The 26,725-nt window shown below is 61.3% G+C and overlaps 3 protein-coding genes across 18 annotated transcripts in view; 2 read left to right on the top strand and 1 right to left on the bottom strand.

Moving 5' to 3' along the window:
* Nucleotides 1-572, top strand: part of DNAAF8 (dynein axonemal assembly factor 8) — a 103,761-nt gene extending 103,189 nt beyond the window's left edge. For all 8 annotated transcript variants that reach the window (XR_011803498.1, XM_072023718.1, XM_072023717.1 and 5 more), the window contains one exon: nt 326-572. The gene's annotated coding sequence lies outside the window, so the exon portion shown is untranslated. The remainder of the gene's footprint in view (nt 1-325) is intronic.
* Nucleotides 244-20,474, bottom strand: SBK1 (SH3 domain binding kinase 1). Of its 6 annotated transcripts, XM_072023724.1 has the most exons (5): nt 20,342-20,474; nt 9,707-9,876; nt 3,584-3,786; nt 3,249-3,451; nt 244-2,704 (listed from the first exon to the last, which is right to left on the bottom strand). In XM_072023724.1, exons 3-5 carry the CDS (start codon nt 3,777-3,779, stop codon nt 1,916-1,918), a joined length of 1,188 nt encoding a protein of 395 aa, XP_071879825.1. In that variant the 5' UTR covers nt 3,780-3,786; nt 9,707-9,876; nt 20,342-20,474; the 3' UTR covers nt 244-1,915. The 6 variants fall into 6 exon arrangements, with proteins under 6 accessions (XP_071879825.1, XP_012957491.3, XP_027325192.1 ...); XM_013102037.5 differs by lacking the exons at nt 9,707-9,876; nt 20,342-20,474 and adding an exon at nt 13,973-15,178; XM_027469391.3 differs by lacking the exons at nt 9,707-9,876; nt 20,342-20,474 and adding an exon at nt 13,973-15,176 and having other exon boundaries at nt 3,584-3,781.
* The window catches only part of XPO6 (exportin 6), a 52,123-nt gene continuing 45,771 nt past the window's right edge, over nt 20,374-26,725 (top strand). For all 4 annotated transcript variants that reach the window (XM_027469380.3, XM_027469379.3, XM_027469378.3 and 1 more), the window contains exon 1: nt 20,374-20,512. In XM_027469380.3, coding sequence (XP_027325181.1) covers nt 20,510-20,512 — 3 coding nt within the window. In that variant the 5' untranslated portion in view covers nt 20,374-20,509. The remainder of the gene's footprint in view (nt 20,513-26,725) is intronic.

Genomic DNA, 26,725 nt, shown 5'->3' with positions numbered 1-26,725 from the left:
TGTTCTCATTTCCCCAAGAAGACTTTAATGAAATCTGCCCTTAATTAAATCCACATTCATTTGCATAATTACCAGGAAATTGAAATTAGCCTGCCGACGTGGCTGGAATACGTTTGGGTGCAGGGTGGCCATGCCCGCTCGGCACCTGCCCCCGTCCCCGCTCCCAGCCCGGAGGGACCATGCTGTCCCTGCCATCCCTTTGGCTTTATTTTAAAAAAAGAAAGTCTTCACCACCATTCAGAATGTTTTTTTTTGCTTTTATAACTATATATTTTGTCATTTTTTATGTTTTTAGTTGCTTTTTTTTTTTTTCCTTTTTCAACAGTGACAAACTGAGGTAACGTCTGTGACACTACAGCCTCTCCTACGGGAAGAAGGTCCGAAACCCGACAGCCGAGGGAAGTCGAAATAAAAACCTGACAAACCGACCGAGGTGGCGACCACGGTGCCCGCCCCGCGAGGGACGCCCCGGGGAGCCCTGGGTTCCTTACCTACATTATTGCACGAAAGATCGAGGACATCGAGGGACCTAAGGCAAAAAGGAGAAAAAAACCGCGCCTAACATCTCTAAATCTGTGCGATGCTACTTCTAAAACCGGACCTGGGCTCCTGCAGGCAGGCAGGGCTGGGGGGGGGACGGGGATGGGGATGGGGACGAGGGGGCAGCGGCATCGGTGGCAGGCTGCGGCGGGGGCACGGGGGGACACGGTGGGACCCCCGCCTGCCTGGCGGCTGCTGTGTAAACTGCTGCTGCTTCGGGGTAGCGTGATAGCCCTTTGTGCGGTAGTTCGGGGTCCGGAGGGGATGGGGGTGCCGGGGGCCCCTCAGGGTGCCCCCCCACCCCGTGCCCATGGGTCCTGCAGCAGCATCAGCGAAGCCCTGCCAGGGTTGGGGGGGGGGGGCATCTGCCCCCGTGTCCTCGGTGTGAAGGGGCCACTGTGGCTCCTGCCCCCGCCCTGCCTCGCCGCGGGCAGACCCCGGGGTGCTGGGGACAGGGTGGCAGCGAGGAGGGGTGACGGGGACCCTATGGAGGACCCTGGGGAGGTGGCTCAAAGGTGTGGGTCTGTTGTCGTCCCCCCCAGCTCCCTCCTGGCCATGCAGGAGCCACCAGGCCAGCCCCGGAGCTGTGCCACCGCATTCCTAATCCCTGGGTAGGAAAAGGCTGCAAAGCCCCCCCGGAGCATCGCGGATCCTGGCCCTATGCCCACCCCCCCTGAGCCCAAACCCCCCCCACCGCAGCTCCCCAGCCCCAGCAGGGTCCCTCCGGCCATCACCGCCCCGCGCCGGGGCAGGGAGGACAGGGTGACACACAGTGACACTTGCTACATCAATGGCTGCCGGCGCACGGCGGCGGCTGCGCAGCACCTCCCGCGGCATGGAGCCAGCCGGGGGGGGGCCTCCTCCATCGCCGCCCTCCGTGCCCCCTCCCGATCCCCCCGGCGGGGCAGGGACCGGTGCCAGGGGTCAGCTCGCCGCCCCAAAGGCCTCCTCCATGGCGTGGGGTCATCGGCCTTCCTGGGGCCAGGCATGGCGGGGGTCCCAGCGCAGCCCCCCCGTCTCGTAATTGTTATTATTATTATTGGGGGACCCCTCCCCATGCCACTGCAGGGGGGGCCTGGAGGGGGCGGCGCAGCTGCTGGGCAGGGGACGGTGGCACCGGCGTCCTCCCCAGCTCCTGCCATGCGGGCGGGACAGCAGGGCCAGCATCCTCGGCGCTACCGAGCGCAACCAGTTTTGTCCTTTTCCTCTTGTTTTTTTCTTTCTGTTGTTGGTTTCGTTTTTGTGTTTGTTGTTTTTTTTTTGCTTCGGGAGGAACGGCTCCCGGTCCTGCTGCCGCCACCACCAGCAGCCCCTTGCCCATCCCGTCCCCGGGCTGGAGCCCCTGGGAAAGGAGCCGCGCGCCGCCCCGGCGCCCTCAGACGCAGATCTCTATTGCTGTGGCCAGGACCATCTGCCCTTTGCCTTTGTCCTGCCGGCCGTCTGTCCTGCTGGCCGGCCCGGGCGAGGCCGCGCTCGGCTCGGGGCCGGCGAGCCGGGGCCCGCTGCCGTCGGTCAGGATGGTCCTCTTGAGCGGCGCGGGCGTGCAGGAGCCGGCCGCCTCGTGGCGGTGCGCCCCGGCCGGCAGCTTGTCCCCGGCGTGCTTGCGGGAGCGGTAGGAGGGCCGGCGGCGCACCTCGGCCATCAGGTCGTACTTGATGAAGTAGAAGACCTCCTTGACGGGGCAGCGCTTCTCCGGGTCGAGGGCCAGCAGGCGCTGGAACATGCGCAGCGCGCTGTCCGTGAAGCGCCGCCACTGTGAGGGCAGCCCCGCCAGCCGCCCCTTCTGCCACCGCACAAACTCCTCGAAGAAGGTGTCGGAGGCGGCCGCCGCCTCCCAGGGGAAGTTGCCGGTGAGGACGCAGAAGATGAGCACCCCGAAGGCCCAGACGTCGATGCTGGTGTCCACGGCAAAGCCCTCGGCCCGGCCGGCTTGGCACACCTCGGGCGCCGTGTAGGGGATGGTGCCGCTGATGCGTTTGACCCGGCAGCCCACCTTGCGGGTCATGCCGAAATCGGCCAGTTTGACGCGGCGGCAGTCGCGGTCGAAGAGCAGCACGTTCTCCGGCTTGATGTCCCGGTGCACCAGGCTCTTGCTGTGCATGTAGTCCAGCGCCAGGCCCAGCTGCTGCACGCAGCGCTTCACCATGTCCTCGGGGAGCCCCACCTGCGGGTGCGGGACACGGTCACCCCCTGCCACCCCACCCGGCCCGCCCGCGGACCCCCAGTGCCAGCTGCTGCTCCGTTTGCTGTGCACCGGGGTTTTCCTCGGGGTACTCTCGGTGTCTCCCATCTCGCTCCGTGGGGCTTCTCCACTTTTTGCTTCCCTTTCTCCAACCTTCCTCCTCTCCCCCTGCCCCTTCTGCTCCAGGGACGCCCAAAGCAGGACCAAGCCAGTGGGGGACCCAGGCCACTATTTGTGGGACCCAGGCCACCCAGGGGAAAGGTTGAGTCCCAGGACACCCAGGGGATGGGAGAAGGGCCCCTGCTTTTAGGTGCTGCACTACTTTGGTGTTGGCACCGCTGCCAGCGGGACTGCCCCAGGTGGATGTGCCTGGTCCCCACATGTCAGGCTCCAAACAGCTCCACAGGCACCGGGAGCCCCACCTTGCACCCTCGTGAAGTGCGAGTCGGGTCGGTGGCTTTGCCCAGCATCCTGAGGACACCGAGCCCTCGCGCCCCCCACCCCAGCACCCCGCTGCGGCTCCCACCTGCGGGGGGATGATGTCGAAGAGGTCCCCGCCCGGGGCGTACTCCTGAGCAAAGACGTAGCAGTCCTCAGTCTCGAAGACCACGTCAAAGACCTTGATGATGAAGGGGCTGGAGGAGAGCGTGTTGGTGATGCTGAACTCCCGCAGGAAGTTTTTCAGCTTCGTCTTGCTCTTGTTGACAAACTTCAGGGCCATCTTGGTGCCTGCAGCGGGCAGAGGGCTGGCTGAGCACAGGGCATGGCTGGCAGCAGCGCTGTGTGCCCAGTGACCACATTCCCGAGCTCAGCCACGCACAGGGGCTTCCCCCTGCTCACTGCCCACCCCGCTCCCCTCACCTGTGCTTTTGTGGGACACCAGGTCCACCTTGCCGTAGGTGCCCTTGCCAAGCTCGCGGATGAGGTCGTAGTGCTTGTTGATGTCGGTGCCCGAGAGGGTGCGGATGGCCAGGGACTGCATGTCTTCGGTGATGAGCGGCACCCCGCAGCAGGCCAGCTTGCGCGACGGCTCCTGCTCAATCGACCCGGCACTCATGGCTGTGCTGCAAGGCAGAGGCGCGTCACGGCTTTGGCCCACGAGGACAACGGGAGCCAGCCCCGTCCCCTAACCCCGCTCTGCCCGCGCAGAGCATCCCTCTAGAGCTCAGCACACCCAGGGAGATGCCCCAGGACCCCAAAAAGCCCCCACAACCAGCAGAGCCTCCATACGGCACACCAGGAGCTGAGCTCCCACTCACCACCACGCCGCAGCCAAACCACCCTCTGAGCATCTTCAGCGAGCGCTGCCCTCCTTCGTCCCCAAAACCACGAACCCGGCGCCGCTCCCTGACCGGCCCGGCACAGCGCCCGGCTCGACCCGGCCCGTGGATGCTGGACACCCCCGGGACGGCTGCACAGGGGGGACCTTGGCGGAAGAAGCCGGCTGCGTTTGTTTTGTAGCAGATTGACAAAAATCATGGGATAGCAGCTGAGCGGGCGCGGGTATATATTTAGATTTTTAATGCGGCAAAAAAAAAAAAGAAAAAAAAAACACTCAGAATTAATTCCAGCGCCTCCGGGACAAGCGGCACCCCTGGGTCCCAGGACCGGGGCTGAGCCTTGTGCCATGGCCCCACGGAGACTGAGGGGGAGCAACGGAGCTGGCAGAGAGGAGGTGGATGAAGGGCATCAAGGAGCAAACCTGGGAGGAGAGGGGAGCAGAGATGCACGGGGACGGTCCTGGCCCTGCCCTGCCCGATGCACGGGGACCTGCTTGTCTGCTGAGGCTGAACCCGATCTCCAAACTCGCCTTTGTTTCTTTAAACTACGGCCGTGCTGCCTCTCATTCCAGTTTTTCTTTTTTTTTTCTTTCCTGGGAAGTTGGGCAAAAAATAGAAAAGGAACTTAAACATCATGATGTTCCAAAAATGTAACGGCTTGACTCATAAGATCTCCAAAGCAGCTCATCTCCATAGTGCTTTATTGGCCTTGTGGAAGAGGAGCACCATCTCAGTGTCTGGTTGCTGGAGGTGGAGGTGGGTTAGTGCAGAAGCTAAATGGATGCAGCAGGACTAAAAACAGCTCGCAATACCCTACAAGAAGAATGATGGCTGCACTTGAATTTACAGTCCAGCTTGTCAATGTCTGTTAATTAACCTGTGTTGAAATACAATTATTCAAGTCGGCAAAGTTGGTTTTTTTATTAAAAAAAAATGCCTGTGGGATATGAGATGAAGGACTGCTACTGCTGAGCAGCTCTCCAAGTCAAGAACTGCTTGCTTTTCCTTAATCTGGCCTTTGGTCCTCTCCTGCCTGATGGGTTTTTGAGGCCGTGCTGCAGAAAGCTCCCTCCTGACCTGCCACAGAGACGTGGCCCTCAGAAATGGGTGTCCCCAAGGAGGGACGTGTCCCCGAGAAGGGGGAGTCCCTGGGGATGGGGCTGCTGCTTGCAACACCCCCAGCTCGGCCGCTGTCCTCCCCGAAGTGCCAGCAGGTTGGATGGGAGCACGGAGCCACTGCCATCCCCGAGAAAATCCAGCAGCGGCGGCGGCCGAAACACCAACACGCCCAGGAAAAAAAAAAAAAAAAGGAAACACAGAAGTTTTCATTAAAAATTGAAATGCTTTGAAAACATGCTGGTTCCTATGTAAACAGCAAAGGCAGCAGCAGGACAGGGACGAGGACGCTTCCATCTGGCTCTGCGCAGTCACGAGGACCGCGGGACACCCGTCCCCACCTGAATTTTGGGGAGCTGCTGGGGAAGCTCTGCCCCATGCGGGGAACGCCGGCATACCGCCGTGCCCGAGCAGCCACCACCAGGACACGAGCCCAGGGGTGACACCCAATGGGCAGCAAAGCCACCGCCAGGTGCCACCGGTCCCCACTGCCCGCTGCAGGCAGCTTGCACCGTCATCTGCGTGTCCTGAACCGTTTCTCCTACTATTCAGACTAAAATTGTTCTGTGTTTAAGCTTGAGAACCATTTATCTCATTGAGCGAGGAGGATAATCCACCCACTGCTTCCTCGCTCCATGGCATGTATTTATAGGCAGGCGCTCGTCTCCCGGCGGCAGCTGTCTCTCCTCTCTCCTCTCTCCTCTCTCCTCTCTCCTCTCTCCTCTCTCCTCTCCTCTCCCGGAGCCTCCCCTGCTCTCTGGTCCCCAGCATCCACCCAGTCCCCATCGCCCGCCGAGGCCCCAGTGCCACCCGCTGCAGGCGCGATGCTGCACGAGCCACTCGGCCGAGTGCCGAGCCCTGGGCGCATCAGCTCTGCCAATAAGTAATTGGCAACTCATTAAGAGCTCATTGAGAGGAGCAGGGGCAGGGAGAGGCGGCTGCCGGAGCGGTGGCTGCTTGGAAATGGAGAGGGGAAGGGGTAAAAAAATCCCTCCGGCCACATCGGAGAGGGACGGGTCAGAAAACCAGCCCGGCTTTAAACGGAGGAGCAGGGTTTGGTGCTGGGGGTTTGGGAAGAAGCCCACAGGGCAGGGCTCGGGGCTCTGCAGGACGCAGATTTCCCTTTTAGCAAGGAATGTGAAGTGCCCAGCAGTGGGCAGGCGTCCCCGCGTCCCAGCCGGAGGAAACTGAGGCACAAAGCAAGGAAGCGACTTCCCGCGGCCACACAATGCGCCAGGGGCCAGCATCGGCCCCAGGTGTCCCGGTTCTGCTCCCATGGTGAGCGGGGTCCCCCTGGCACCAAGCAGGCACCGGCCCTCGCTTCCCATCCAGGTGTGGGGACAGGGGGACCAGGGCTGTGACACAGCCCCGGGGTGGGATGAGGTCTCCCCTCCTGGCCCGCATCCCGCGAGGAGCTCTGCACGCTGCTCTGCACACGTTCAAGCACCAGGAGCCCTTCCTGAGCCCATTATGGGGGGAAGGATGCTACGGGCTGAGCTGGCAGCCGACCTGCCACATGCCACACCGCGACTTTGCTGGAGGAGTCACCGCAGGACACTCGGGGACGATCCGCGCAGCACCTCTGGATGCTCACCCTGCAGCTCAGCCCCAGGCACCGAGGGCAAGCAGAGAAAACCGGGGCTCTACCGGCAGCAAGGAGCAAGGGGACAACAGAGCTCACCTGTGCCCAGCGCAGCCCCACCAGGGCCGTCCCCGCGTCCTGCACCGCCCTGGCGATGCCCACGCCGCGGCCGGCAGCAGCCGGGGCTGAGCCGCAGGCTCTCAGCGTGCCGCTCCATTTCCAGCCTCCGCCGCCTCTCGGCTCCGTTCTCATCTGACCCCATTACGGGAACATGTCAGCTCCTCGCGGCTCGTCGGGGCCGTGGGGACAGGCACCAGGCACAGCAGCGTTATTAGCTGCGTTTCCCCTGGGCACCGGGACACCGGCATCCGGGGACATCGGCAAGGGCACCTTGGCCTAACGAGGCCGACGTCTCCGCGGGAGGGCATTGTGCAGGGGATGGGACGCTCGGGGTGGTTTTTTGCCAGGGTCGGTGGCGGTGCAGGGCAAGACCCACGTGGGTGCAGCCAGACGGCCGTGAGCACAGGGGGAAAACATCCATGTCCCGGCTACTGACCCCGCTCCAGTCCCTCCTTTTTCCTGCGCAGGAAATGGGGGGAATCGCTGCCGTTTTGGGGTTTCTGAAACCCCAAAAGCTGGCCCAAAAGGCAGCAGGCAGCAGCTGGGGGTGGCCGCCCGACACCAGCACACACACAAGTGATGCCAGGGCCTTAAGTGTGCACGGGGAGAGGGCGCCTTGGCCGGGACCCACAGCGGGGCTGCCCAACGCTGCAGTACTTTGGGAGCTGCCCAGCATCCCGCAACCCGGGAGGAGCAACTGGCACCCCGAGGGCAATGGACGGGGCAACAGCTCTTTGTCCTCTCGTTTCTCATGGAGCGAGACCTGACCCCTCGCAGCGGTGACCTGAAGCGCTCTGGAAAGCCCTGGGAGGTGCTGGATGCCACATGCCGTACGCCTCAGCCGTGCCACGCTGCCCTGATCTCCACCGAAGCAACGGTGCCATCCCAGCTCCCGGGTCCGTGACATTTCTCTGCACGGTGGCACCGCGTCCCCAGCCGGCCGGATTTCCTCACACCTCCACTCCCAGGCCGGGGCAGTGCCCGGCAGCAGCCCTGAACCAGGGATCGGCTTCGGCAGAGCCGGTAAGCGCCCCGCAGAGTGCGCGATCGCGGCACGTGGGCACTGCCCTCCTCCTCCTGGTGGAGACCGAGCTGCGGGGCAGGGACAGGGGCAGGCCCCGCTTCACCCATCAGCACCCCAGCAGCAGGAGCCATCTCCCACCCCAGCCCGTGATGAGCTTCTCCAGCCCTTGGATGACCCAGGTTGCACAGGCGGCCTTGAGAAATTTTGGGGAGAGCACATCGCCAGCAGCCCTGCTCTGTCCAATGGCACCCGCGGCCCTCCCGAGGGACCAGCAGTGCCCCGAGGAGCCTCGGAGCCCCCCACGCTGCTCCCCTGGAGCTTCTGGGAGGATTTTCCCTGCCCTTGTCTCCCAGCTCGGCACTTGACACAGCACCGCTTCCGTACAGCGCGGCCCGACGACAGGACCTTGGCTGCCTTTCAGCGCGCTGCCTTCCCGGGATTTTTCCTGCTGAAGGGGATTGCTTTGTTAGGACCTCAGCTCCTTCTGCCTCCGGCTCCTCCCGCCTTCTCCCAGACTTGCCGCTGGCACCGGGGATTTATGATTACTTCATTGTTTGATTGGTTTCATCAGCCTGTCAGCATCTCCCTCCCGAAACTCTTCCACCAGTGCCGGCAGCACCGCGCCTTTGGGATCGGCAAAGACAAACACCGTGAGTGGCACCTGCCTGGTCCCCGTGGGGCTGGGCCAGCCACGGCCTCGTCCCTTCCCACCCTCGGGGCAGCATCCCTGCCACCTCGGTGCCAAAACCAGCACCACGGCCACTCCAGAGGGGTTGTGTCCCCACGGAGGGGCCGTGTCCCCACGCTGGACCCTCACAAGCCGGTGCCGCCCGTGGCCCGCTCACCCCAGCGCCCCGGGTGCCACCGCTAGGGACAAGTCGCCAAGGTGGGGTCACCAAATCCTTCAGCTGTGCCCCGAAATGTCCCAGCCCTTTGGGGAAGGGCAGAGCGAGGCCGCTGGAGCCGCAGCGAGCCGGGATGCTGCCGGTTGGTGGGCTCAGCACCACGGGTCGAGGCTTCGCCTCCCGGCACATGGCACCGGGCACCCGATGCTCGCCAGCCCCAGGGTGGGTGGCAGTGGGGGCACGTTCCCCTCGCCCACCGCTGCCAGGGGGATGCTGCAGGGACTCGGGGCTGCCCCCGGTGCCCTTGCCCACCTTGCCCACCGCTTGCTGCCGTCCCCACTCCGCTGTGGGGTCGCTGCCCCCAGCCCCGCTCTGGGCACGGCGCCGCCGCATCGCCCCCAGCCTCCCGGATCGCCCCTCGTGTCCTCGAGCCGTCCCCGCGTGTCACCGGGCGGCGAGGACGGAGCCCCCCCGGACCCTCCCCGACCCCCCAGCGCCCTCCCCACTCCTCCCCAGCCCCTCTCGGCCACAAAACTCCGCTCGGCTCGGGCTCACGCCGCTTCCGTCTCCGGCCCCGGCAGCCGCAGGGCTGGGGCCGCACCGGGCGGGGGCTGCGGCGCAGGTGGCGGCGGGGACCGGGCGGGGACCGGGGGGCGCGGGGCTGGGGAGGGGGCGACCCCCGGCACGGGCTGGGAGCGGGGGGGCTGTCCCCGAGCCCCCCATGCACACACACACACACACACAGAGCCGGGGGGGGAGCGGGGGGCCGCCGGTTTTCTTCCGATTTTCGTTTTTTTTTTCAATAATCATCCCTTTTATCGGGAACCTCTCGAAATGGCGCTTCCCCCCCCCTCTCCCCCCGTATCCTTTTTCCCCTTCCCCTCCCCTCCGATCTCGCCGTGCAGACAAAAGGGCCGCTCCGCCGCCCGCACAAAGCCGAGCTCCGCCGCTCCTCCCTTCCCCTCCGCCGCACCGGGGCCGGCCCCGAAGCGCACCGGGACCAGCTCGGAGCCTTACCGGGGGGCTCGGACCCCTCCGTCCTCGGTGGCACCGGCAGCCTCCGCCCTCAGCCCCCCGCTCGGGGCCGCTCCGCCGGGCTCATCCCGAGCAACCGGAGCCGGGAGCGGCGCCCCCCCCCCAGCTCCTCGCCGCCGGAGCCCCCCCGGCCGGGCAGCGCCGCCGCCGCCCCGCCCCCGGCCCCGCCTCCGTGATCCACGCGGGGAGCGCGGCACGGGTGGGGGCGCCCCCTCCCACCCCCCCCCCCCCGGCATCCACGCGTGTCCCCTTGTCCCCAGCCCCGGTCGCGTCCCGTCGCCGCCGGGCAGCGGGTTGGGGATGGTGGGCATGGGGATGGGGATGGGGATGGGGATGGGGATGGGGATGGGGATGGGGATGGGGATGGGGATGGGGATGGGGATGGTGACCCCCTTCCCGCATCGGCCCGGTGCCCCCCCCACCCCCGGGGTGGGTGCTGAGAGTGGGAGAAGCGTTTTGGGGGAGAAAACGGCCGGAATGGGCAATGGGGTGGGCACAGAGGGGACCTCGGGGACACGCCGGGTGGAAGGGGCCACTGCACGATCGGGCCCCGCGCCCTGACCGCCCGCCCCCCGCCCCCAGCTGCCCCCCCGGGGCTGTCCCCGCGTCCCCTCCCGGTGCCACCCCAGCGGCAGCAGCTCCCCGGGTGCGGAGCTGCCCCCTGGATCCCTCCCGCCGGCCCTATTGATAGCTGCGGGCTGTTTCTAGGTCAGATAACGGGGAGCGGTGCCGGGGAGCAGCGCCAGGGGAACCTGCGTGGGGACAGTGGCCACGGACCCAGGACACGGCACCCGCCCCGGGTGACATCGGGGGACCAGCAGCGGGGACGGGGAGCACTGCGGGTGCTGCTGTTTGCAGCCCCATTGGGCACAGCGGGTTTGGGGGAGCACACGGCGTGTCCTGCAGTGAGCTGTGGGGAAAGTGCACTCTCTGTGGGGCACTGTGGGGCTCTATGGGGCACCGTGGGGTTCTGTGGGGCTCTGTGGGGTTCTGTGGGGCTGGGTGGCCCCTGCCCATCGGATGCTGGGTTGGAAGCTGCAGACCTCGCCCCAGCACGTGGCAGGCCGTTGGTCACGCACAGATGGAATAATAACAGCAACGACAATAACACCGGCTCCTGTTTGCACAAAGCTCACGGTCTTCAAAGCATTTAGAGAATATTAATAACTAATTATGATCAGCGAGATGAAGGGAGACGGGTCCAACACGATTGTCACCCAGCGCAGTCCCAGACCGTGCCAAAGCCCCGAGTGCCCCCGGGATTTCCGCCAGTGGCTCCGGGGGACACGTCCCAGCTTGTGCTGGGGGATGAGCTCGGGCAGAGCAGGCAGTGGGGAAATGACCCAGAAAAGGGAAAAGGCAAATTGCGGCTCCCCAGGAATGGCTTCCCGCATCGCCACGAGCACCACGAGGGTTCGGAGAGCCAAGGACGAGCTGGGGACACGCAGGTCCCTGCTGGAGCTGCTGTTCGGATCGGAGCTGCCTGCGTGCCACAGAGAGGGCGACCAGCTCGGGGACATGTCCCCAAATTTGGGGTAAGCAGCTGTGAACGCACCCAATGCTCGAGAAAGGCTGGGATTGGAGCATCTCCCCCCTGCAAGCCGAGAGAGAAGTGTTGCAGAAGCAGAAAGCCCGAGCTGGTTCGAAAAGCCCCGTCCCCTCCAAACTCGGAGAGGTCGCTCATCCCCTCGCCATCTCTCGGAGCCGTGAGCAGCTCAGCCCAAAACGAAGGCGCCGCCGCCGCGAGCGATGCTGCCGGAGGGCAGAGCTGGTGGCCACGTCGTGGTGCCAGGAGCTGAAACCTGCCTGGAGCTGATGGCGGGGATGCTGGGGAGGAGCAGGCAGGGAGGGAGGCAGGGAGAAAGGCAGGGAGGGATGGAGGCAGGGAGGGATGGAGGCAGGGAGGGATGGAGGCAGGGAGGGAGGCAGCCGCGGAGCGGAGCACGCCGGGAGCCGCAGCGGGAGCAGCCGGGGATGCGCTCGGCCCCCAGGGAGGTGCCTCCCTCCCGGCTGCTTTTGGAGATTTTCCCCCATCGAGCTCCCAAACCTGCTGTGCCCTGCCGGGAGCTGCCCAGCCTTCGCTCCGTGACCTTCACTGCTCGTGGGTCATCCTCATTGTGCTGCTCGCCCACCTGGGGGTACCCAACCCATGGGGGGGACAGGGGGGTCCCAAGGGGACACAGGGCAGGTGGGAGCCGGTGATCCTTCCATGCGATGCTCCCCTGTGCCCAGAGCAGATTCCTGGCTGCTGCTCCCAAGGTCAAGGAGGAGACGCAGCCCAGGGCATCGCAGGGCACCGCAGGGTGCAGGCTGCAGCTCTGCTGGGGACGGGGACAGGCTGAGCCGCTGCTGACGGCCATCGGGGCGCTGCCTCCCCTCCTGCAGCCCCCCAGGCTCCATCCCCTGCTCCTGGGGGGCAGGGGAGCAGCGGTGACCCCGAGCCAGCCGGGCAGGGGGCTCAGCCTCCTGCCTGCTGCCTCCCTCGGCACAGGGGGGGTGCACGAGGCTGCAGGAGCCGCTTGCAGGCAGCTGGGGAGCAGCGTTAACTCTGGAGCGTAATGATGGCCACTGAGTTACTGCTTGGAGAAGAAACGTAACAGCTTGTTTTTGGGGGTGTTTCTTCCAAAACAAAGCAGAAGGGGGGTTCTCTGGGGGTGTGAGGGGGTCACGGCGCCGTGTTGCTCCCCCAGGTCTGGGTGCAGAGCCGCAGGCAGTGTTTCCCGTCCCATTTACACCCAGGGCCAGTTCAAAGCCAGCAGAAGGAGCAAGACAGGGGCATGGGGACAGCCCGGCCCGGCACGGCCCGGCTCAGCGCTCCTGCCGCCTCCGCTCGCAGCCCGTTCTGCTGGCACCATCTAGCGAGGGCGAGGGGACCGGCAGCAGCCGCCAGCACCGCGTGCGGGTGGCCCGGTGGCTCGGTGGCCCGGTGGCCCGGTGCTGTCCCCTGTCCCCTGTCCCCCAGCCCGCTCGGGGATGTCCCCTCCCTGCTCCATCCCGGCTCCGGGTGCGGGAGGCGCAGCGGGACAGGAGCCAGGGGTGCTCGGGGGCTGCTTCGTGCCCCGCTGCCAGCCCCGGTGCCCCGCGGCACCGCGTCCCCCCAGCCCCTGGGCCGTGACTCACGGTGATGGAGGCTCCAAAAATAATTAAAAAAAAAAAAAGAAAAAAAGTGTTTTACCCACCAAAATAAATCCTACAGCTTCCGCCGTGCTGGCAGGAAGGACGGACACCTTGCAGCGTGCCCAGGCTGCCACGTGCCCACCGGGGACAAGCCGCAGCCCGGCTCACAGCCCTGCCTAGCCCCTGGGACCCGGACCTGGCCCTGGTGGGTGCCCCTGCCACGGGAGGAGGAATGGCCAGGGGTGGAGGGAGGGGGCTTTGCCCTGGGGACGGTGGCATGGGCCAGCAGGCGGCAGTGGCCCGGTGCCACAGAGGAGCAGCTGGGCACGGCGTGTGCCGGCGTTCACACCTCGCGTCCCTGCTGGCTGCCCGGCTAATTCAGGCACCGCGCGTTTGCCTTGGCTGCCGCTCAGCAGCGCGGGTGGGAGAGGTTTTGGGGCCAGAAAACAGCGGGGAGGGAGGGAGCCGAGTGCTGGTGCCGCTGCAGAGAGGCCTTTGCGAGCTGGCGCTCGTGGCCCTCCCTGGGGACCAGCACCTGCCCCCCACAGGGAGCAGGGTCTGGCCCCGCTGAGAGGAGAGGGTGCAGGCAGGATGGTGGCAGGGTGCCCTGTTTGTAGGGCAGCTGGCTGTCCCGCAGCTGGAGGTGGCCGAGCAGGAGCTGCCACACCAGCTGCACAGGTAGAAGTCCCGGGGGCACATCAGCATCAGTACCACCCCAAAATCCAAGCCAGCCCGCTGCCCCCAGGGCTCCCCGTGGTGCTGGGGCAGCCCTACAGCAGGACACAGCCCCCAGCTCCTCCGGAGCTGCTGCGACCTGTTGGGATGCGGCAGGAGGTGCACCCCAGCCGGCAGTCCCACTCCTGTGGGCACAGCACGGCACCAGGGAGGGACACACACACACACACCCCTCTCGGAGAGCTGCTGGCAGGGAAGCACATGCTGGATGTGCTCACGTGCTGGGCACGCAGCCTCTCCTGGCACAGCGCGGCACGGAGCCGAGCCCCGGACCCCTCCAGCCGTGTCTGCTCCAGGGCAGGCTCTGGCACAGGCTCTGCAGGTGGCTTTGCGCCGGCCACCGTCCCCAACCCGCCTCGGTGCCGTGTCCCCCCGCGGCATCCCCGTGGCACTGACCTGTGCAGGTGCAGGGGCTGCAGCTCCTCTTTCTGGAAGCAGACGAAGCAGAAGGAATCCATCGCGCCAACGCACCCGGGCGAGGGGGAATCCAGGCCGGGCAGCGCCGGAGAAGTGTTGGCATCTTCCTCGCCCTCAGCAGTGCTGCCAGTGGGGTCTCACGTTCACCCGGCCAAGGCCATGGTGTCGGGGAGCCCCTCACACCGCTGGGTCAGCCGCTCACCGCATGGGGAGGCAGCACCGGGCTGGGACGTGTCCCTCATCACCCTCGCCGTGGAGCCAGCAGTGCCCGGTGCCACCCCGGCACCCATCGCGCAGCGGTGCTCAGGGGGTGCCTGCGGGGTCTGAGGGGTCCAGCAGGGCAGGACGAGGCCCCGGCCAAGCCCTCGTGGCACTTCAGATGCCGGAGGATGCGGCCACCCCACTCTGGACCCCGGCGCCCATGTGGCACCCAGGCGGCGGGCACAGTCCCGGTGCCCGTGGCCCCGTCACCGCCGTGTCCCCGGCGCAGGACTTGGTGGCAGGCAGGCGGCCGGGCCCCGCGTGCCCACGGAGGAAAGTTGGAGATCTCACCGGCAGAGCCGCCGCTCGCTCTGGCAGCTCCGGCGGCGTGCGGGTATTAATAGCTCCAGAGCCATGCGGCGAGGCTGGGGATTAACTCCTCGGCTGCCGCCGCCGGCCCTGCCCGGGCTCCGCGCTGGTGCCGCGGGGTTTGGCGGCACCACAGCTGAGACCTGGCAAACTCAGCGCTATGCTGGTGTGGCGAGGCAGGGCGGCCGTGGTGGTGGTGTCCCGGAGCAGCAGGTCCTCATCCTGGCCCGTGTCCCACCCCCTGGGGTGAAAGCAGAGGGCAGGTCCCTGCAGGGGGACGTGGGGAGGCTTCCCCAGGCCGGCCGTCGGCTTCGTCATCTCTGGCCGTGAATTATTCAGAGCGCCGCTCCGCTTGCAGTGCATCTGCCCCAGCCACTCCCACCCTAATGGCAAAAATCGATGGATTTTAAAGCCTCGTGGACAAAAAGCTCCTGGCCCTGCCACCGAGGGCTGGGCTGCGGGTAGGCTGCTCCTGTTCCGCATGCCACCGGTGCTGGGGGCTGTCCTCGGTGCGAACCTCCCCAGGACCAAACCTGGAGGGCGATTCAGTCCTAACTCACATTTGTCACCTTTGTCACCGTGGAGGGACAGTTCCTGCATGTCCCAGCCGTGCCTGGGTGCGTGCACCAGCATCCCGCAGGCATCGGGAGCCCCTCTCCACCCCGCGGGGTGCAGCAGGTGCCTCCTCCGCTGCCGTTCCCCCAGGGCCCTGGCACCCACCCAGGCACCCACTCACCAGCAGCTTGCTGCACAGAGCGACGAAAATGTTAAAATTTAATGTCTCGGCTAATGGGCTGAGCAGCGGAGAGGAGAAATGTGGAAAAAAAGAGGGCCGCTCTCCCAAGGAAGGGAAGAGGAGAGCGTGGCCAGCCCTGGGGAGCCCCTAATGGCTTCTGGAGGGGCCGCGTGGTGCCGGGCTGATGGGACCCCTCTCTTTTCTTAAAAACCATTAGCTCCTCGCAGCCCCCACGGAGATGTGGGATGGAGCAGCCGGGCGCTGCTCTGCCTGGCTCCGGGCTCCACCGTGGATGTCTCCGGCTGGGACCCAGCACATGGAGCCCCGGCTGTGCCATCCCCTGCATGTCCCCTCCCCAAAAGTCAGGAGGCTGAGGACAGGGAGATCCTATGTCTCTTTGCGTTGCTTGGTTGGGCTTTTGAGGCCTAGGAAGAAAAGCCAGGCACTGAAATTTGTGCAGGTTTAATAAAAAAAAAAAGCCGCAGCCCCCAAGTTTCTCCGAAGTCCATCCTTTGGCTGGAACAGAAGTGGCACCTTGTATCACAGAGCAGCAAGGTGGAGGTGAAATAGAGCGTCACCTCTTCCAGACACCTGCCAAGGAGAACAGGGCACACAAAGCTCATTTCTTCCAGGTATCCGCAAGCAGCTGTGGCTGGCACTGCAGCCTGTGCCCTCATGAAGCCCCTGCTTCAGCAAATCCAACCCCTGGCCATGGGAACAGAACATTTGGGGCCATGGGAAGGCGTCAGGGTGCCTGCCTGCCACTGGCAGCCTCATACCTGCTGTCCCCTCTGCACCTTGTGGTGAGCACAGCAAGCTGGGGAGGAGGCAGTGGCACACGAAACGATGGCCCTGCAAAGCCCAGCTGGAGCAGGGCCTTGCCTGCAAACCCACCCTCCTGCTTTTCTGACCTTCTGCCGTGTCTCAGCCCCCTGAGCTTGTTTGGTCCCAGCCCCTGGAAGCAATTCCCAGGGATGTAAATTGCAAATAGCCCCAGGGGCTTTCCAGTGAGAGGAAACCCTCTGGCCTCGGGGCATCCTGGCTGTTTTGGAGGTGAGTGTCTTCTTTTTGGAGTGTCTTCTGGAAGAGGAGGAAGCCGTGGTGGGGAGCACGCCTTCCCCCTGAGCAGTGGGCTGTGGGTTTTAATTAATTACACATGTCCATGTCCGTAGTACTTTGAGCTTGTGGGCATGGCCATTTGCACTCAGAGCCCTTACCTGCCGTAGATTTTAGAGCTTGCTAAGTGAACAAATTGCTTATTGCCAAGCAGCTTACTGAGCAAAGGGGTGGGTTCACAACACAAAACTTTCCCTCGTGTTTCGAAGTTGCTCTGTTGTGCTTATAAACTACATCTTAACCCCTTCAAAGAAATCACCTTGGGTGGATGTGCAGGAAGGCGCTCATTTACGCATGGCATTCAGAGTGAGTTACAGCTCCCTTTGTGGTAGGAGCAATAAAACAGCAATAAGATGGAGACAGATACCCGGCTGGGTTTGAAGAGAGGCGCAGACAGCTGCTGGGTTGGAATTAGACTCAGCCTCAGCCTGGAGGCAAAACCCAAACTCTGCAAAACTGGAATAAAGCAATTAACTGCAATGAATATTTGAGTGTGTGACTGAACAGGCTGGAACGAGGACTGGAGCTGTGCAGGATGCTTTGGCAAAAGGGCTTCAAATCAAGTTCTAGTGCATTTCTGTGTGTTTATGCTAAAGATAACCGAGGGATAAACCATGCAGTAAAGAACAATCTTCACAAAATCTGTTACCTTGGTCTCCCATGGTGTCTCCCTTTCTTCTGTATTTCTTCTGTATTTTATTTTATTTTTTTTAGACATAAAGTTAGAAAAGAAAACTTTGATGGCTTTTCCTGACTTGGGCTGACTGGGACATAGTCGGAGCCTTACTGTCTCCCTCTTTAAGATGAAAAAGCCCAGATTGAAACATAAGGGCTGCAGACAGCCAGTGGTTTCCCGGGCCAGGGCAGTGCAAGACCTTTTATTTCAACAGCAATTGAAGGCATGAGGATATTTTGTTGTCCTTGGAGCAGATGTCGCTAGAACAGGGACAAAAGCTTGCGGAGCTCAGAGCATATTGTCAACCCCAAATCCTGTACTAAAATGTGCTGCACGCCCTTTGGGTTTTTCAGCGGAAATAGGAACACAGGACAAAAGCTCCCTGTAAGGATCCAGCATTTTGGCACCTTGGCTAAAGCCGGCAGCTCTCGCCTCTGGGGCCTTCTGCCTCCAGCAGGAGCTGGCAAAAACTGTGCCAGGAGCAGAAGCCCAGCTCCAGCCTCCCAGGCTTTCCTCCAGCCCTGGCAGAGCAGGTACACGCTCCTCCTCTCTGCTTTCTGGGTCCTGCCCTGTGCCCAGCTCAGTTTTCTTCTTTCTCTCGGTGCCCACCAGCTTGTTCAGCGCCATCCGTGTGCCAAACCCCTCCCGCTTCTGAAGTCTCTTTTGTTAGGCAGAACAAAACCCGATGCTCCTGAAAATGCAGTGCGGGGAGAAGCCACGTCCACAGCCCCAGGAGGCAAGGTGCAAGCGGAGCGGCGATGGCAACAGCTTTGCATCGGGCAGGAGGCTCGCCCCGGTGTGAAACGTGCACGCCGGAGCACATGTCAACAAACAACGTGCTGAAAGAACAAACCACGATCATGAGATGATCCTTTTAATGGTCTCCATGGATACCTGTCCCCTGCCAGTGCAGCTGCGGTGGCCCGAAGTGACGATCGGCGGAGTAAGAGGCTCCAGGCTCCGGGAACACGCGCACAGGCACGTTGCCGGGCTCAGCCTCACATTTCGGAGATGCTGGAGAGGCTTTGGAGACGGTGCAGTGCCTGGCACGTAACAGCAACCAGAGTGATCTCCAGAGCAGCCCGACAATGTCAAAGCTGCAAATCTGTGTGACGAGATGTCACGAGATGGGTGACGAGATGTCACCCCGGGGCACGGACACTGCTGCACAGCTCGGTCTGGGAAGAGCTGCAGCACCCGGACCCCAGGCGAGGTTAGGGCTCAGGTCTCCGTCCCTTTCTGCATGAGGGGTTCACCTGCATTTAATGAGCCCTGCCACTCAGGGCCCTGCATTTTAAGGACAAGAATGGTGTTTCCACCAACAGGGACCGGCACGGGAATGCCCAGGACGAGGGGCTGCAGGGTCAACGCGCTGCTGAGAGGCAGCCACGATGAGAAGCAGGGAAGTGGAAGAAATTCGACAGTGGAAAAAACACGGACTATTCAACCATAATCTTCTTGCTAAGCCTTGCAGTTAGTTACACTCCCCTAGAGGGTTTATTTCTCTCCCTCTCCTGTTGTGTTTAATCCTCTAATGTAACTGCAAGCATTTGCAATATCCTCATATGTATACAGCCCCCCTCTAAAGCCTATTAAGCCACCGGTTTCAGCGCTCTCTTGTAACGGGAAATGCCACAGGAGACTTTGGGAACCATAAGTGTTTTGATCTGTATTAACTTTGCTGTTTTTAGGCTCTGATTGGTCCTGGCTTCATTCTGAAAGGCCATAGCGAAGGGCTGAATTTCCTGTTGTAATCGTGCCCCTCTTCTCGGTCTCCCCGTTACGTCTTCTCTGCCAGCCCCGTCAGTCATCAGAAAACAGAGGGCGTCAGAGTGGATTGAAGTAAACCCGCGGGGTTGCAATTGGTCTCTGATACCCGGTAACCGTTCGCTACTGCTGCTGATTAGGACCTGCGGTGTGAGGATTTTCCCTCCTTGTTCATTATTTAATTAGTTACACAGGCACGAAGCCAGTACGAGTGTTCTTGCATGCGTGTGCCTGCCTTGCAGGGTCCTTCACTGAAGGCTCTCAGGGGAAGCAGCCACCCAGGGAGGTGACGGGGCCCCTGTACCCGGTGACGAGCAGGACACGGGATATGGGACTGTGTGAGGCGTGTGGGCACCAGAGGGAGGTCTCTGCCATGACCTCCCGGGCCTGTGCCCCTGTGGCGATGGCACGGACCGGGAGGCTGGCAGTGGATGTGCTTGTGCCCCGTGCTGGGACTGTGCCAGGGGTGTGAGAAATGCTCTGTAGGCAGTAACACGGGCTGAGGCGAGGATCTCAGTGAAGCAGTTTTATTACTGATTGCAATGGCAGGTGTCCCACAAGCAGGAGCACGCCTACTAGTTCCATAACACAGTTTATATATATATATATATATATGTAATATATATATTATATTATTATATATATTTTATACATATATATATATTTATATATATATATGTATATTTTTTATCCTTGGTGACCAGGACCCTCCCATTTCCCCATGAGTGGGCAATCCAGGTTCACAGTGTACCTGGTGCCTCACAGACAATATGTGGCTGTCAGCTGCCGGCCTGTTATAAGCCAAATTCCTTTTGACTTTTTAACTCTTGGAGGCAGTGATGTTTCTTACACATTCATGATTTTTATTTATTTTTTTAATTAGGCCATTTCCACCTAATTGCTCTAAGGGTGGCCTGCATTTTACAAGGTCCCTACTAAGCCCATCTCAGCACCAGATCCCATCCCTCTAACCAAGGTAACTGTGCAAAAAGGGCATTTTTATTCCCAGAATGGGCAGGGGGCTCCCTTATAAGCAGGCTTTGGGGCCAGGACTAGGCCCGAGCCTGCCCCCCCCGTTGCCTAGCAACGCACGTGCCGCGCAGCCCCGCCCTTCGGGGAGGGGGCGTGGCCACGGGAAGCCACGCCCCCTCCGCATCGCCCCGCCCCTCCCGACACGCGCCAGCACCGCCCCTTCCTGCCGGGCGGGCCGCGCCCTTTGCGCACGCGCAGCCGCTCCGGGTGCGGAGGGAGGAGGGGGGGGAAGAAGAAGGAGGGGGAGGCGCCGCGCCCTCCTCCAAGATGGCGGCGGCGGCGTGCGCGGCGGCGGAGCGCGCAGGCGCGGCTTGGCCCCTTCCTCGCTTGCCATTGGCCGGCGGCGCCCGGCGGCCGCTTCCGGTGGGCGGGGCGGGCAGGGCCGGGCCCCCCTCCCGCTGCGCGGCGGGACGCGCCTCAGGCAGCCCCGGGGCCGCCGCCGCCAGCCCCGAGCCCCGAGCCCCGCTCGGGCCCTGCCCTGGGGCCCTGCCCTCCGGCCGCCTCTGCCCGGCGCTGGGGGAGGCCGGGGGGGGCCGCGGCCTCTGCATGGCCGCCGCCCGTGCCATGAGCGCAGCGAGGCGCCCGGCCTAGAGCCGCCCTGAGGGAGCCGCCGGCAGCCATGGTGAGTGCGGGGCCCGGCCGGGGGCTGCCCGCCGAGGGGGAGGCCTCAGGGGGGTGGGGGGGGCCCGGGGGGGCTGTGGGGAGCGGTGCCGGGGGTGCTGCTGCCGCCCCTGCCCTCTGCCGCCGCGCCCTGCCCGCTGCAGCCGGCCCCACAGCCCAGCCGCCCCACATCTGCCCCCCCCACAGCCTCTTTTTCTGCCTTTTCGCCATGCCCAGAGGCAGGATGAGGAGGTCTCGGTGCCAGGGGGGAGCCTGCCCGTGGGGGGGGGGCAGCGGTGCTCGGTACCCTCATGGCCGCCTTAAGGCTCGTTTATTTTTTTCATATTTTATATATTTTTCTGGTTGTTTTTCTCTTATTCTGCCCGAAGGGAAGCCTGGTGCTTCAGACCTTGTTGGCCAGGCAGGGGGGAGCCGCAGGCACCCATTTTGCAGGTGCCCGGGAAGCAGGGAGCTGCCCCCGGCCCTGCCTCCCTGCAGGGTCCCCCCAGTTAGGGCAGCAGCCCCCGCGCTGCCTTTCAGCCCCTTCTACTTTCAGCCCTCGGATGTCTCCGGCTCGGCCTTCTCAGCCCCCTTTTTTGTCAGGAAGTCGGTTTGTAGCTGTAAATTTGTCACCCGCCGTGCCGATGGGCTCCTGGCTCGGCTGCCAGGTGTCACTCACAGATCTTAGCGCGGCCTCCCCTGAAGCTACAGCCCAGGGCCGTGCTCCCCAGGTGGGTTTTTTCCCCGCGAGTCCCCCTGCTTCAGGAAGGTGAGCGGCTGCCGTGGCTGGATTTTGAGGGCTGGGCAGGCCCGTGCTGTGCAGCGAGCTGTGGCTGTGCTTGTGGAGCGAGGTTACACAGTTCTGTGCTTCGGGGAGCACGCCAGTAAATACAGCTGGCAAAAGGGCTGCTTATTTCTTCCTTTTCCTTCCTGGAGCCGTACACTTCCAGCCTGCTGTGTGCCGAATCCCCTCTTGTTTTGTTTTTTCCTTGAACGTTAAATACCTGGTTCAGTCCCAAGCCAGGCACTGGGTACGGAGGTGAGAAGCAGGCAGGGGCTGTGCTGCAGAACTGGCTGTTGTAATGCTTTGTGTGGCTGTGGTGTGGGGTTTTCCTCCCGTTCTCATTCCCTTGGAGCTGCGGATGGGCCAGTTCTGCTGCCCGGGAACAGTGGGGAAAGTGTGATGATGAGCTCCTGTGAGGCGTGCTGGGAATAAATACTGCGTAATTAAACGGCGCTGTCAAAATACAGGCTTGTGGGATCAGGCTTCGTTAGTTAAAGTGGGTTAAAACAGAAGGGTTTGAGCAGTAGGGGGGTGGTGAGCTAGGGCCTGGGCAGGAGCGAGGAGAAAACCGAGGCGGTGTGAGGGGCACCAAGGGCACGAGGGGAACTGCAGCGGGCTCCTGGTGTAAACAGGTGGCAGTGCGGTGTGCTCCACCTCCCCCCATGGCTCAGGAATGCTGCACTGCCACTAAGAAGCTGTTTGGTCTCGCAGGAAGCTCGGATCAGCCTCTTGCTTTGTGAGGTATCAATTCCTGCGGGCTTTGCGGTCGTGGCACCGAAGCTGGTGCCGTGCCAGGCTGCTGAGCACCGTTTAGCAGAGATGCAGCTTCCAGGCGGTGCCTTTCTGGGGAGGTGTGTGCCAGCCCTGGTGATGTTGTAACGTCTTCATAGGGAAAGAAAATGGTGTAAAATATGGGCATCTCAAACGGATTTATTTGGGGTTGGGTCTGTGGGCCCTAAATAGGGAATAACTAGCTGCAAAGTGCTCGTGTGCTTCCCAGTCGAGTGTTAGGTTTCTTCTAGGTGATATTAAAGAATATTCAAAATGAAGATTTGTGGACCAAGTCATCAACACACTTGTGTTTCGCATCCCAAGAAGCCACGCGGTTGTTTCACCTCTGATCCTTTCGCCCTTTTTCTGCTCCCAGTACCCCGAGGGGAGGCTCAGAGAGCAGCGGTGATGCCCAGAGCCCAGCAGCCACCCCCCAGGTGCCTCCTCACCTCCCCAGGGGGGCTGTGAGGCAGGCACTGACCTCCTGGAGAATGATCTCTTTGTGTAGCTGGGACTTGTGTGGTGCCAGCAGCTAGAAGAGTATCTTAGGAGTGAGGTTTCCTTCCCAGAAAGGCTGTTTTGAGAGGTGTAGGGGCTTTAAAATGGCACGGGAAGCCGCTGGTGCTAGCTACGAAGCCGGGCGCTCTTCTTTCCTGTTGTCAGCAGGCCTCGGGCGTGCGCTGCGAAACGGGAAGCGTCCACCACGAGCAGCAGCAGCCGGCCCAAAAAAACCCGGGTCCCTGTTCTGCGTGAGGCAAATATAACTCTGCAGAGCTGGGAGGAGGCAGCGGGCGTGGGCAGCTCGGCTCCTTCGAAGTTTTTCCCGGCAGCATCCCAGCTTTGATTTTGGAGCCCCCGTTATCAGCTTGCTTTTTTTTTTTTTTTTTTTTTTTTTTTTTTTTTTTTTAGCAGTGAGCACTGTCGCTTTTTTACGCTTAAAGCTTCCTCTGAAGAGCCCACGGTGGTGTTTAAGCCTTCCACGTGCTGGGAAGTCCTGGATGCCTGGAGTGCTGGATATCCAGCCAGGGGGCTGGCACGCTGCAGGTGGTTTCCAGGGAGCTTGCTGCTGAATTACCCAAGCAGCCCAGGTTTTTTGTGTGCTGCTGAGCTGGTGGCCTGGGGGCTGGCTGATCTGAGCCCCTGTCGGTGGCCCTGCTGCCTGGCTGGGAAGCTGGCAAACCCTGGGGACAGCCTCCAGGAGGAGATGGAGAGGAACCCGGTGAGGCTGCAGGGCGCTGCGGCAGGCAGGAAGCACTGGTGCTTGGCGAGGTCGCCTCCGCACCGCGGGGAGGCCTGCGAGGTGGAGAGGAGATGGAGCGGGGCCTCACCCCCTCTGCTCCCATCCTGCCACCGTCAGCATCAGCGCCGGGCCCCTGGGGTGGCAGCCTGAGGTTCTGGCTGCCTCCTGGTATCTCCTTCGTGCGTAGCTGAAAAAGAAAAGTAAATCTTTTCAGAGAGTGTTCTGACTCGCCGTGCCGTGCGGGGAAACAAGAGAATAGGAACTGGTAAGTCCTCGCCTCAGCTCAAACATCTGGCTTCCTTTTTCGGCCTGCAAGTCACGTCACTTTTTCTGCCCCTCCGGAGCATTATCCCCGTTTTATTAAATCCTGAGACGAGAGCTAAGGCTTAATGCCCGCGAGCCGCTTCATGGATTTACCATCTCTGCAGCAAAGCCTCCGTGGCTGCGGGAGGCAGCACGGCGCGCTGCGGGGCTTGCTGGTGGTGCTGGGGCATCCTTGGCAAACCTGGGCTTAACTCAGCTCTGGCAGAGCCAAAAGAAAGAGGCATCAGAAGTGGGTTTGCAGCGGGAAGGCTGGTCTCCAGTGCAGCTGGGAAGGGGGCTTCCCCCTTGGCTTTGTCTCGGTAGGACGGTGACGTGTGAGTATCTGGGAGTGGTGCCGTGTTTTGAAGGCCTGGGTAAGCTCTACAGCCTCCAGTGAGGCTAAAAGGTATTCAGGCAGCGTTGTGGAGCCTCAAGGTCCATCAGATGAGTGTAACGCCCATCGTTAGGTGGTGCCTGTTAGCTCAGAAGAAGGATCTGCCACTGCTGTGTGCAAAATAAGAGGAAAAAATGCCAAGGAGCGTTTGTATCTGACGGCTGGCTGGTCGATTAATGCGTCCTAAAATCCCACAGAACCCTTGTCCTGTGTCAGTCAGCTCCCTGGCAGCACCTGCATTCCTATATTTGTGTTTGGGTCGCTGCTGCCTGGGCCTTTCTGCATCCCAGGGGTTCCCGTGGCCGTCCTCTACTTCTGTGAGCGAAGCGAGGCCTCTGCCAGCTTCATTTGTTCCAAGTAGGGTATCATTTGTGGAGGTGCAGCATGCAGCATCTGCCTCCTGCTCCGTACAGGTCTGCTCCTTCCAATCGAGCACAAATATTGGTGGTTTGGGAGAGGAAAAAGCAACTCCCGTTTTCTCATACAGATTATCTTGCACACGAGCACCTGGAGCTTAGGGGAGGTGTTTCTGCTGTGGGGCAGGGCTTTTTGCAACCTTCCCCTGACACACACACACCTTACAGCTTTCTTTAACAGTTCATGATTCCTACTTACAGGAGAGAAAACTTTCACTATACCTGTTTCCGACTCTTTTAGCAACATGGTAAATTCGTTAATCCCCAATCTTCCCTGATCCCTCTCCCAGGGGAATCCTGCCCAGAGTTACATTTCTTTTACAATTTTCCAACGCGCTGCATTCGTGCTCCGAATCATCTTGTATTTGGTTCAGCATCTCCAAGTTTCGTAGCCGGGTCTGCACGCCTCTGTCTATTTTTAGCGGTTTGATTTAATATTTTATTACAGCTTTAATGGCAGCATGAATTTCTTTCGGAGAGGGATTGTCATATTTCCTTTTTTCCCCCTTTTTTTTGCGAAAAGGAGCCAGGATGCTGAAGTCAGCGTTGAAGGCAGGGGACGCTGCCTTCTAGATGATTTTTTTTTTTGGTCTTATGGGAGATAATTTTGTCTGAAAATCCTGTCCTGTGCCTGGGTGATGCTGTCCTGCTTCACTACTGTCCCCCTCCACATACCGGTGTCCGGTATGGGGCAGAAGGCTGAACCATGCGCTGCTGCTGGGCTTTCTCCATGCAAACACAAAGCAAGGGAAGAGGAAGGCGATGCAAGGAGCTGCAAGGACAGCCAGGACGCCAGGAGAAATGCTTTGCCCTCGATGGGGAAAAGGTGCGGGAGTTTGGGCTGCTGCTTCTTGCTTCCCGTGAGCCAGGTCGCGCTGACCCGAGCCCCCTGTGCCGAGGGGCACAGCCCTGAGAACTCCCCCGGAGGCTTCCTGCAGCGCTTCCCCGGAGCCCAGGAGATGTGAGGGCGAGGAGCAGGCGGCTGGTGTGAAACACCCCGAAGCGCAGAAGCGTTATCGATAGCAACATCTTGTTTGCCTTTCAGTGGAGGAGATGTTTTGTCTGAATGTGCTGTTCTTTGGAAACGTTCAAACGAAGTCCTGCAGAGTTATTCCCATGGTGAGCCTTACCCACATCAGTTCCATAAATGCTCTTAAGCGCCCGACACAAGTTCTGATGCTCTTGCCAGGAATTAAATTTGCACTACTGCGGGTTTTTCTGTTCTTCAGCGGGGTCTTATAAAACATCGTGCCTTTGTGTACAGCAGCCACCTCCCTGGAAAGCAGGTCTGGCTGCTGTAGCATTGGGTGAGGTATAATCCTTGTCCCAAGCTCTCTGCAGCACAAACCTTGCTTTGATGTCCCTTTGTCTGTGCTGGGAGAGTTTTTCACCAAGGTAAGGGGATTTTTCAGCGCAGTCAGAATCTCAGCAGGGGCTCCCTTTGTGTAGAGGGAGCTGCGATGAATAGGAGTGCCATGGTAAGAAACCTGCTGAATAATCCTCGGCTTCTTACATTCACTTTCTCCTTTGCTTGCTGTAGTACTTTCAATTTCCATCTCTGCAGACGTGCTCGCTTCCAGAGACTCCTAAAGGTCGGATTGCAAACGGCTGCAGTTGGGTGTTTGGCCCCTGTCACTGAGCTGTCTGCAGGCTCAGATAAATAGGGGTTCGCTTTCAGGGTCCTGCCGGCAGTGAAGTATTCGAGAAGTGTTTTGGAAAATCTGTTAATGCTTCTTGGACAGCTCAGCGCTGATATGCGGGGTGCCAGGGTTACTGCTCCTATCGCATCTGAACTCTTCTCCAGTCTCCTCCTCCCTGGTCAAAGGAGCCACCACGTCTGAGTGAGTCACAAGGAAGAAGGCTTTTGAAGTATCAAATACCCATCTGTAAGAGCATTCACAGTGCTCTTTGTAGGAAGACTCAGTTAAAATGTGATAACCGGTGCTTGTTTTAGACTGATTTCAACTCAGAAAGCTGTGCTTTGTGGGATCTTTCCTAAGTTCATCTTACAAAACGATGTTGCTGCCGCTGCTGTTTGTCGCAGCCCATTTGAGCAAGGTGCACACAGTTTCCTTAACACTGCAGTTTTTGATTTCCTGGCGTGCTCTCCAGCCCCGATATACTTCTGTCTGAAATCGTGTAGCCTTGAGGGCTGTTCCCCACCTGCCTTGTTAACACCCAGCTTACCCCAGATAAGATGCTGGGGATCTCCAGACGAGCGCTACCTCAAAACGCAAGAGCCGGTTGCGTTTGGCTGGGCAGCCCTCGGGGCTGTTTGCTCAGGCCTGGATTCCCCTCCCTGGAGAAGAGGGAAGTGACCTGCACCC

This window comes from Anas platyrhynchos, chromosome 15 (assembly GCF_047663525.1).
Source record: "Anas platyrhynchos isolate ZD024472 breed Pekin duck chromosome 15, IASCAAS_PekinDuck_T2T, whole genome shotgun sequence".
NCBI lineage: Eukaryota > Metazoa > Chordata > Aves > Anseriformes > Anatidae > Anas > Anas platyrhynchos.
Note: the sequence above shows the minus strand (reverse complement) of the source record. Positions and strands in the feature narration are given on the sequence as shown.

Coding starts and splice junctions, on each gene's coding strand:
- SBK1 (XM_027469391.3), bottom strand. CDS start 14,096: ATGCCAACACTTCTCCGGCGCTGCCCGGCCTGGATTCCCCCTCGCCCG. Junction 3,452..3,583: donor GGTGTCCCACAAAAGCACAG/GTGAGGGGAGCG, acceptor TGCCCGCTGCAG/GCACCAAGATGGCCCTGAAG. Junction 2,705..3,248: donor TCGACATCATCCCCCCGCAG/GTGGGAGCCGCA, acceptor CCGCACCCGCAG/GTGGGGCTCCCCGAGGACAT.